This window comes from Anolis sagrei, chromosome 1 (genome assembly GCF_037176765.1).
Source record: "Anolis sagrei isolate rAnoSag1 chromosome 1, rAnoSag1.mat, whole genome shotgun sequence".
NCBI lineage: Eukaryota > Metazoa > Chordata > Lepidosauria > Squamata > Dactyloidae > Anolis > Anolis sagrei.
In genome coordinates this window covers 280218939-280230524 of record NC_090021.1, presented here as the reverse complement: position 1 = coordinate 280230524, position 11586 = coordinate 280218939, and the positions used below count along the sequence as shown (strand labels likewise).

The following is an 11586-nucleotide window of genomic DNA, read 5'->3' as shown; positions in this document are numbered from 1 at the left end:
TAGGCCAAGAATATGGGATTCTGGGGTTTGTAGCTTGGTGAGGCACAGCACTCTTTGGTAGGGAAGGCTGGGCTTTAGCACAGCAGGTTAACCACCAGCTGCAATAAATCTTGCCAATTGAAAGTTTGACAAGCCTGGGTTGGGGGTGAGTGCCCAACCTTCAGCCCAGCTCACTGCTCACCTAGCAGATCCAAAACAGCTGTAAGTAGATAATTAGGTACTGCTTAAGCAGGGAGAAATTTTAATGGCACCATAAGGAAATACCAGAAAAATGTTGCCGATTCAATCAAAGGAGCAAGTCTGTGAACAGGGTTCTTCTACATGGTGGATAAAGCAACAGCACCCACCCCCACCCCATGACCAGAATAGAGCACAACCTCCAAGACACTAAAGATGGGAAAAGCCTAGATACATCTATCTATGTACTGTGTCTATCCTGTCAGTGTATTACAGCACTGAATGTTTGCCGTATATGTGTTTTGTGATCCACCCTGAGTCTCCTTCGGGGTGAGAAAAGTGGAATATAAATACTGTAAATTATAATAAAGACCTGCATTAATTCTACAGAGTGGATGCACCCTTAGACTGGAGATCTTCAATCAGAAGGCTACCCTCTGTGCCACTGTTAACTACATATAAGCATATTAAGAAAGAGGCACTTATTATTTATAAATCACATACCTGTGATATAAGCAGATCATAGCATGGTAAATGACCTCTTTATTCTGTAATCTTTGAGGAAGTGGTTTGTATTTCTGACCCATCAACTGCTAAATAAGTGTATATTTAAAATAGATGTCTGCTTGGCTTGTATGAAAGCTCTCCACAAATAATGATTTGTGCAGAAATAGGCAAAGTTAATAAAAATAATAATCATAATAATGGTTCTAGGCCAGGTATGGGCAAAGTTGGGCCCTCCAGGTGTTTTGGACTCCAACTCCCACCATTCCTAACAGCCTCAGGACCCTTCCTTTTCTGAGAAGAGTAAAAGGCCTCGGTGTGCTTAAGCTGAGGGGGAAAAGGAAAGGGCCTGAGGCTGTTAGGAATGGTGGGAGTTGGAGTCCAAAACACCTGGAGGGTCCAACTTTGCCCATTCCTGCTCTGGGCTATGGAGTTATAGGAGTTGTAGTTTGACAAGATTCTCTGCCTCCTCTGCCAAAGCGTATTAGTGCCTCACGAAGATACAAGTCGCAGGATTCAATAGCCTTCAGCCAAAAGCAGTGAAAGGAGTGTTAAACTGCAAGAATGCTACACCCGGAGTGAAGGCTCAAGGCCCACTGAGGCTTCCGTCGTTGCCCGAAAGGAAGATGGACGCAGGAGCCAACATTCAGCGACGTTGTGCGTCACAACGTAACGTGAGTTTGGGGGCGGGAAAGAAAAGCCTGTTTGGCAGGATGGACCATGTCGTCACGGACGAGGGCAAAGAAACCACCGCGGCCATTACGGTTGAGGGAATGACGCCATTTCCGCCCAGAGTGTGTCGAATCCGTTTCCCCGAAAGTGCAGTTTGACTATTCTGTCGAGCCAAGATGGCGTCGGTTTGGGATGAGGCAGAGGTGAGGAAAAAGGGGAGAGGGGTTTGGAGAAAGAAGGGGGCGGTTCGTGGCCTCGTTGTTCGTTACCGGGAGGAGGCCCTTCTCCGCCGCCTTTGGGAAAAGTCCAGAGCAAGCGGGGAAGGAAGGAAGGAAGGGGCCTGAAGGGACGGGCTCCGCGCCGCTCGGTGCCATGACGGTGTGTTTTCCCCTCAGGATGGCATCGGCGAGGAAGTGCTCAAGATGTCCACGGAAGAGATTGTGCAGCGCACCCGCCTCCTCGACAGCGAGATCAAGGTGAAGCCGCTCTCCCGCTTCAGGCTTTTCTCGTTCTTCCTGGCTGCATCTACACCAGGCATGGGCAAACTTTGGCCCGTATACAGCAGGCTGTTAGGAATTGTGGAAGTTGGAGTCCAAAACACCTGAAGGGCCTGGTGTAGATGCATCCTAGGTCTGAAGAGGTAGCTTCTAAAGCTGACAGAATATTTCAACAAAACAAATGTATGATCAGCACAATGGCTTTGGTAGCCCCAGTTACCAATCTAACACATAATTTTTAGATTTGCTGAATGCCCAAACTGCCCTCAGGTTACTTTATACATTGAGAACAATACAGTAGTCGTATTTAATCTATATAAATAAAAAAATGTAATGTTCGTTTGTGGGATTAACATAACTCTAAAACCACTGGACGAACTGACACCAAATTCGGACACAATACAGCTATCAGGCCAACAAGTGACCATCACTCATAAAAACATTGAAAAACACAATGGAAGAGACTTTAAAAGGCTCTATACCAGTGGTTCTCAACCTCTGGGTCCCCAGGTGTTTTGGCCTACAGCTGTTAGGGTTTCTGGGAGTTGAAGGCCAAAGCATTTGGGGATCCACAGGTTGAGAACCACTGCTCTATTACTTGCCCAAACACATCCACCCCTGCGTCCCATCTTGTAATTTAAGATCATCCGGGGAGGCCCTGCTCTCACTCCCGTCAATTGCACAAATGCGTCGGGCGGGGACGAGAGACAGGGCCTTCTCAGCGGTGGCCCCTCGTCTATGGAACACACTCCCAAATGAGGTAAGATCTGCTCCCTCCCTCCCTCCTGGCTTTTAGGAAGAAATTAAAATCATGGCTTTGGGACCAGGCCTTCGGACAGTAGATGTTTGTAGAGTTTAAAGGACATGGACTAGAATGACAATACGACTGGCGGGACTGTTTTTATTATTTATTGTTTTAATGATTGTTTATGTACTGTCTAATTAAGATTTATGTTTAATTGTCATTTTATTATTGTGGTTGTTATGGATTGGCATCGCGTCAGTGTCCAATGTATGGTATTGAAGTTTTGCCAGTTATGTGTAAACCGCTTTGAGTCCCCCTAGGGGTGAGAAAAGCGGTATAGAAATACTATAAATAAATAAATAAATAAATAAATAAAACATTACAACGCATGCGCAAAACAACATATATACACATATGCACAAGTTTATACACACACACAAAACACATTTAGACAGACTGGGCCACAACAACACGTGGCAGGAGATGGCTAGTAATAATATAATAATACATCTTTATTACGAACTCAGGGCGGTTTACACATAAGGCACACATTCAAGGACTAAGTGAGCACAGAACATATCAAAAACATATCAAAATACGCGATAGAGCACAATAATAACAGTGACTTTACTACGAAGGATTAAGCATTGAGATAAAATATAACAGAATAGTAAGACATATTTAACAAAAACATAAATAAACATTACAACAAATACCCTCAAAACAGTTTAAAATGCAGTTACATAAAAAATTCCTTTAAGATGTATCGTGGCAGTTTAGTTGGCCAGCATTTCAAATGGATAACATGTTTTAATTCTCTTCCTCTCTGTATGGTAAAGTGCATAAGTACTTTCTTAGAAGTCTTAAAGGAGAGGAGGGTTGAACTCCCTTCTTTAGGAAGGGAGTTCAAGAGATGGGGAGTGATCATGGAGAAGGCCCCCTCTCTCATCCCCACCAGCCGAGCTTGTGACAGGTGGGACCAAGAGGAAGGCCCCCTCCATTGACTGCAGGGTCTGGGATGGTCTATACAGGGAGATGCAATTAGACAAATAGCCTGGACCTGGACCATTTAGGGCTTTATAGGTAACAACCAACACTTTGTTTTTAGTCCAGACCGGCAATCAGTGGAGCTGCCGCAGCATGGGACTCATCCTCTCATGGTACAGTGCTCCAGTTAGCAATCTGGCAGCTGATCTCTGCACTAGTTGTATTTGGAGGCAATCATGGCAGCTTCATCTTTTCCCACAAAGGATGCAGTTGGTGGAGGTGGAAAAAGCACTTTTTCACTGTCCTTTCCTTTAAACTCATTCAATTTATAGATCATGAAGAGTGAGGTCTTAAGAGTGACCCATGAACTACAAGCCATGAAAGACAAGATCAAAGAGAACAGTGAGAAGATCAAAGTCAATAAAACTCTTCCTTACCTTGTTTCCAATGTCATAGAGGTAAGTGTTTTCTCTCTCCCATCCTCCAAACTAGGAAATGTTATGCTTTGTGATGCTTTGGAAGGGGATTTTCAATTCTTTTATTTTCTTTATTATACTTATCTTGATTACTCTGTTTTGCACTTCATCCTCTACCCCAGCCTTATGATTTGCTATTTGCACTATCCCTGCCCAGTCCTTATATAACTTGGTCAGGTCCATCTTAGAAATCCAGTTATTGGTTTATGTTAAATGTGATCTGATAGGAGCTCCAATACAATCTGTTTTATTTTGTTATGTTTATTGTGTTTATATCTTGGTTACTGTATTTTATGTTGAACCTATTTTAGGTATGTATTGTTTTGTTTTTATTTTTTAATGGACCTTTGTTCTACATATAAGCCTCCTGAGTCCCTTCGGGGAGATGGTGGCAGGGTATAAAAATAAAGTTACTGAATTAGCATGATTTCTTGATATTTTGGCTACAGTCCTAGTAATACCTGTTGAAGAAGAAGCACAATTGAACATACAGTACAATATAGCTAGGATTGAGCTTTATGCTGTAATATTTGTATCTGAAAAAAAATAATCATAATGATCCATTGTAAAGAACCATTTCAAGGTGAAGGTAGCACTCTTCATGCTTTTTCCCCCCATCCCTAAATCAATTTTCCTGTTTGAAAATCCTAAAGAAGGATAGAAATATATGGTTTTGCAGAGTTTTTTTTTTAAAACGCACTGGGGCTATTGTTGATAAGTGGTATAAAAATACATGAAATATGTTTTGACTCTGGTATTTTGATTTAAGCTTCTCAGGGAAACAACCATTTTGACGCCTTGTTTTCTTTCCTTGAACCATTTCTAAAATGTATGGCATATTTCTTTGCTGATCTTAATTCTGATCGACATACCACTAATTTCCATAACATTTTTGTGAACGCCATTGGTGTTTCTTTAAGAGCAGTGGACCAAATTCAGTTTAGCTGGTCTGCAGACATAATACTAGCATGTGTGATGATTAAATATCTAGCTTGCTGTGCATGTGTTAAGCAGGAATATGCTGTGTTCATGTAGTACTTGACCAACATGGCTGCACATTTGATAGTTTCTCTGCCCTTCCAGCTACTGGATGTTGATCCCAATGACCAAGAGGAAGATGGAGCAAATATTGATCTTGATTCTCAAAGGAAGGGGAAGTGTGCTGTGATAAAAACCTCCACTCGCCAGGTGAGAGTAGCACGATGAGAAAGTGTTTTGAGATCTAAGAACATATGTGAAGACTTCTTTTGTCTTCTGAGTAGTTCAGTACTCAATCTGATTGGTCCTCTCCAAAATGTATACTAACAAAGATCCATTTAAATGGAGAGTTCAAGGATTGCATCTGATAGAAATATGGAAAAAATATCCTTGGCCCATTCCACCTGATTCTGATAAACTTCCCACAGACAAGATCATGGCCCTACCTTCTGTAAATGAGATAGCTTTCAAGAGTGTGCTTAAAAATACTTTTATATCAACCATTTTATTTTTGTTATTGGGATATTAAGCAAAATGAAGTATTGCTTTTATTCTTGTTGTAGTTTCAAGATTATGTATTTAAAGTTTTTATTGTATTGTTTAGTATTAAAAACAGAAAGTCAGGGTGTAAGTTTTGAAATAAATAACATATGTATTGCTGAAGGCTTTCATGGACGTAATCATTAAGGTGTTGTGTAGTTTCCAGGCTGTATTCTAGCAGCTTCTGAAGATGCCAGCCACAGATGCAGGCGAAATGTTAGGAAAAAATGCTGCTAGAACATGGCCTGGAAACCACACAATACCCCATAACATAAGTGTTGTAATTTGTTCCTATCAGCAAGCCTTTTGTTTAATTTAAATCCAGTGCATCCTGAATCTAAAGCCTGGGTGTTCAAAGTTTTAAGTTCGTGAACCACTTAAACTGAATCAGGTTATAAATACATTATTTTAATTCTTTTTTCTTCAATAGACTTACTTTCTGCCTGTGATTGGGTTAGTTGACGCTGAAAAATTGAAGCCTGGAGACTTAGTGGTGAGTAATTTCTGTTCTACCAAAGCATGAGTAACAAGAAATATTTACTGTTTGTTTTCTAATAAGCAAAAGATTATAAAGAAACACCTTAGGATTCCCTGTAAAAGATTTATCTTATTGTAATTTTCTTAGATCTGTGGAACCTTAGTAATGCTGTACAATAAAGAAATGTACAGCATTTAGTAGTTTGGGCTATATTTAAGAAATTTACATACTTAAAAAGTTATTTACTGAATTTATCCCCCACCTTTCTTCCAAGATGAGATACATGTACTTATGTGCACACTGAATTTATTTCACAGAACTGGCTGATGTTGCGTGAAGCAATTATTGAGAATATACCTTTTCTGTTCATCTAATACTGAATCTTGTAGTACTTATTGTATACAGGAATTCATTTTCTTAGTTCATGTCTCAAACTGTTCATTCTGATGACTTAAACGTCTTGGTCTATGACGAGTATCCTATAATAAGTTGTTACATTGAGATAATTTAAAAAGTGTCCAGTTTTTCTAATTAAAACAGGATCCAAAGTGAAAGCAGTGTAAAATTTCTGAGGGTGACACGATCCATTTTTCCTGAGCTATTGGGAATTGACTTACATTTGTAGTCAATCTCTATCTGCCTTTCTTTCCTCTTATAAATCTTCCTTCCTTTCCTCTTATAAATCCACATTTCTACCCGAATACCTAATGCTAGGTCAAGGGTTCTGGAAAACATTCATACCTGCCATTGCAAAAGAGCATGACTTGGTGATGAAAGAATGGATTTTGGAGTAGAGAAGACTTATTAATCAACTTATCTCTCCAGGGAGTGAACAAGGACTCTTACCTGATACTGGAGACCTTGCCCACAGAATACGATTCACGGGTAAAAGCCATGGAGGTAGATGAGAGACCTACAGAGCAGTACAGCGACATTGGAGGACTGGATAAACAGATTCAGGAGGTGAGAACAAAAGGCTGTGTCATTAAAAATGAATGTGTCTTTCAGATTAAATCTGCAGGCAGACTTTTAATATTTGTGCATAGCCCTTCATATGTTTTAGTGCCTTTATAAAAATAATAAGTATTACTGATGTATGTTTGTGTGTGTGTGTCCATGAAGGGTAAATGGAAGCAGTCATCTGTACCTTTCTGTCTCGGCAGTTAGTAGAAGCTATTGTTCTACCAATGAATCATAAAGAGAAATTTGAAAACTTGGGTATCCAGCCTCCCAAAGGAGTACTGATGTATGGACCCCCAGGAACAGGGAAGACCCTCTTAGCAAGAGCATGTGCTGCACAGACAAAGGTAAGGCTGCTTTATTTGCTGATGTTTTCCTGAACTCCTCTATGAGTTGTTGTCAGTGTTCTGTCATGGAGGAAAAAGAGACAGTGTTGGGTAGGATTGTACATAGTTACCATATATACTCGAGTATAAGCCAAGGCACCTAATTTTACCACAAAAAAACCTGGGAAAACATATTGACTCAAGTATAAGCCAAGGGTGGGAAATGCAGCAGCTACTGGTATATTTCAAAATAAAAATAGATACCAATAAAATTACATTAATAGAGGCATCAGTAGGTTAAATGTTTTTAAATATTTACATAAAACTGTAATTTGAAGATAAGACTGTCCAACTCTGATTAAACCATTATTCTAACCACCTTCAATGGCAATGTGCTTTCAATAATAATAGAGTAAAATAATAAATCTAATAATAGTAGAGTAAAATAATGTAAATAGATATAAGTAATAACAATAGAGTAAAATAATGTAGTAATAATAGTAGAGAGAAATAATAAATATAATAATAGAGTAAAATAATAAATGTAATAAAAATAATAGAGTAAAATAATGTAAATATTATTATTATTATTATTATTATTATTATTATTATTATTATTATTATTGAGTAACATAATACATTACTGACTCGAGTATAAGACCAGGGGGGCTCTTTCAGTCTAAAAAAGGGGCTGAAAATCTCAGCTTATATTCAAGTATATACAGTAAACCATATCTACATATTGTGTAGGCAAACCCTTCCTTTTATGACTATTTGCATACTTTTACTTCCAACATCAGTTTTCTAAGCGGTCTCTAATTAAGAAAACTGAGACTATATTAGGATGCAAAATATTTTTAATAATGTTTTCCCCCTCTGCCTGTGCTTTAGGCTACGTTTTTGAAGCTGGCAGGTCCACAGTTAGTGCAAATGTTCATTGGAGATGGAGCCAAATTGGTGCGAGATGCCTTTGCACTGGCCAAAGAGAAAGCACCTTCTATCATCTTCATTGATGAACTAGATGCCATTGGCACAAAAAGGTATGATATTTGGACTTTTTCCTGTAATTTCTGTGATCAGTGTCCACATTGAGATGACTATTTGTAAGCATTCAAGGGATCCTTCCCAATTCTGCAAGAACATAGACTAAATGAGGTGTCAGTTGTCCATTTTACAGTGAATTAAATGCTGTTAGATTTTAGACATGGAGGATTGTGGGTTGGAAACTGGCCTGAGGTCTGACCTTATCTGGAGTTCCTGGCAGAAAGCAAGACTGCTTCAGGTGATTTTGCACTGTAAAATAGAAGCAGCAGTATTTTCCCTCAGGTATAGGCCAAGGAAAAACTGAATAAAGGGTGTAATGTAACTAGAAATAACTTGTAACTAGAAATAGTGTGACAGTGCAACTCTGATTCAAGCAGAATTGCATCACCCACTTCCAGCAATTTTCAGAAAGGGCCAGAGCAACTGTAAGTGTGTGCACTCTTTTCAGAAGTAGACTCAGTCCTGAAACTTATTTGGCTGAGGGTTTTGTACTATTCTGTCATCTGCAGTGGAAGATGATTAATATGACCAACACCCCTTCGATATGTTGCCAAATTCCATATTAAACATGTAGTGCAACCAAATTACTATATTTTTTTAGCCCTATATGGAGTAGCACATGGTAACTAATGAAGAAAAAACATCTCCCCCTAAGCTACCTCCATGTAGGTGCAATTTGCAAAGGATAGATCATATAGAATTTCCACACCATCACTAATTAATTCCTGCAAAAAATTATCAGCATATTCCAGATGTGTACAACCAAATAGTGACAGGGATTTGTTTCTCTTATTTATGGCATCACAGGCACGTTTTGAATTAGGCCTATTCATTGACTGTCTTTTTTTAAATTGGTAAAATGAAGTTTTCTGAAGGAGATGGATCTTGAAAGTAAGTTTGACTTTCTATCTTATTTTCTTGTAGATTTGATAGTGAAAAGGCTGGTGATCGTGAAGTACAGAGGACCATGTTGGAATTGCTGAACCAACTTGATGGATTCCAACCCAATACACAAGTGAAGGTAAGTTGGCCTTGGTGAAGAGTATGAAAATAAGTGAATGAGCATTGAAGATGGGAATCCTTATGGTTTCAGCTCATTTCTGAGTAGAATCTGCAGTTGGTCTTATTGCAAAGTGATCTCCTCTGTCCAGGTGATTGCTGCCACCAACCGGGTGGATATCTTGGATCCTGCTCTACTCCGTTCAGGACGGCTGGACCGCAAGATTGAGTTCCCAATGCCCAATGAGGAGGCCAGAGCCAGGATTATGCAGATTCACTCACGCAAGATGAATGTCAGGTACATTGCATCGTTTCTTACTCTCTCATTGAGTAGCAAAACTAGAATAAATTATACACTAATAAAGCTGATCTTCTTGGTTTATATGGATTCAAAATTTGCTTTAAAGTTTGGGAAGGAGTTTGACTGTTTTTATCTTCAATTACACACTGTCGTACTTCTGGAGTTTTAAATGTTACCAGAAAGTCCTCTGGCGATTTCTCCCCACAAAATTGAATTTCTTTCTCGGCAGCCCTGATGTGAATTATGAAGAGTTGGCTCGTTGTACAGATGACTTCAATGGTGCCCAGTGCAAGGCTGTGTGTGTAGAAGCGGTACGTATGTCTTATCAGGCTCTTTCCTTATCTGATTTCCATTGGGTAATGAAAGGATTCCTCTTTCATAGAATCATAGAGTTGGAAGGGATCCCAAGGGCCATCCAGTTGCCTTGCAGGAACACCTACCCAACCAAAGCATTCTTGACAGGTGGCTATCATCTAGCCAATGTTTTAAAGCCTCCAAAGGATACTTCATCACAATTCAAACATCATATTCCACTGTCAAACAGTTCTTGTCATCAGGAAGTTCTTCCTAATGTTTAGGTGGAATCTCTCTTCCTGCCATTTTAATTCATTGCTCCATGTCCTAGTCTCTAGAGTGGCAGAAAATAAACTTGCCCCCTCCTCAATTGAACATTCTTTCAAATATTTAAACATAGGTATCATGTCCCTCTTAACCTTTTCTTCTGCAAGTTAAGCCTACCCAGCTACCTAAGCTGCTGCTCATAGGGCTTGGCTTTCAGACCTTTTACTTTTTCAATTGCCCTCTTCTGCGCAAGTTCCCTTCTCAGTATCTTGAACTGTGGTGCCCAGACTTGGACACAGTATTCCGGGTCAGTCTGTCCAAAGCAAAAGATTGATTACAGGGAATGATAGAATTGGAAGAGACCTTGTGGGCTATCCAGTCCAACCCCCTGCCAAGAAGCAGGAATATTGCATTCAAAGTACCCCCAACAGATGGCCATTCAGCTTCTGTTTAAAAGCCTTCAAAGAAGGAGCCTCCACCACACTCTGGGGCAGAGAGTTCCACTGCTGAACAGCTCTCACAGTCAGGAAATTCTTCCTAATGTTCAGGTGGAATCTCCTTTCCTGTAGTTTGAAGCCATTGTTCAGCATCCTAGTATCCAGGGCAGCAGAAAACAAGTTGCTCCCTCTTCCCTATGGCTTCCCCTCACATATTTATACATGGCCCCTCTCATCATGTCTCCTCTCAGCCTTCTTTTCTGCAGGCTAAACATGCCCAGCTCTTTAAGCCGCTCCTCATAGGGCTTGTTCTCCAGACCCTTGATCATTTTAGTCGCCTCCTCTGGATACATTCCAGCTTGTCAACATCTCCCTTAAATTGCGGTGCCCAGAACTGGAGACAGTATTCCAGGTGTGGTCTTTAAGTTGAGACAGCTTTCAACATAAAAGTGGCACTGTACTGTGTCTGATTGGGAAGTGCATTATTTAGATGTGTTTCTTGAACTATTCCTTTTCTCACTGGGACAGGGAATGATTGCGCTGCGGCATGGAGCTACGGAGCTGACCCACGAGGATTACATGGAAGGAATCTTGGAAGTGCAGGCCAAGAAGAAAGCCAACCTACAATATTACGCTTGAATCTTTCATCTACAATTGTTTATTAAGGCCTTGACTGAAAAAGCAGGCTCAAAACACTTGGAACTGAATTGTATTACTTTCTTTAAAGTAACGGGGGGTGGGGGAAATAAAACATCTGCTTTGATGAAGAAAGTTGTGTTGCTGTAGTCTAAGGAAGAAAAATTCTGAGCTGATTCTTTTAAAGTTTGAGACATATTAATAATAGTTTAAAGCACTAAAAACATCCAGATTTGGAGTTGGGGTGAACCTAAGATAGAAAAAAACC

General features: G+C 39.9%; 1 protein-coding gene across 1 annotated transcript; it reads left to right on the top strand.

The window, feature by feature from the left end:
- The first annotated feature begins 1451 nt into the window (after window positions 1-1451).
- On the top strand, window positions 1452-11453 carry PSMC3 (proteasome 26S subunit, ATPase 3). The gene is made up of 12 exons (XM_060763063.2): window positions 1452-1556; window positions 1749-1829; window positions 3915-4040; window positions 5142-5246; window positions 6007-6069; window positions 6880-7017; window positions 7218-7361; window positions 8232-8380; window positions 9309-9405; window positions 9536-9681; window positions 9914-9995; window positions 11211-11453. Exons 1-12 carry the CDS (start codon window positions 1530-1532, stop codon window positions 11319-11321), a joined length of 1269 nt encoding a protein of 422 aa, XP_060619046.1. The 5' UTR covers window positions 1452-1529; the 3' UTR covers window positions 11322-11453.
- The last annotated feature ends 133 nt before the right edge of the window (window positions 11454-11586 follow it).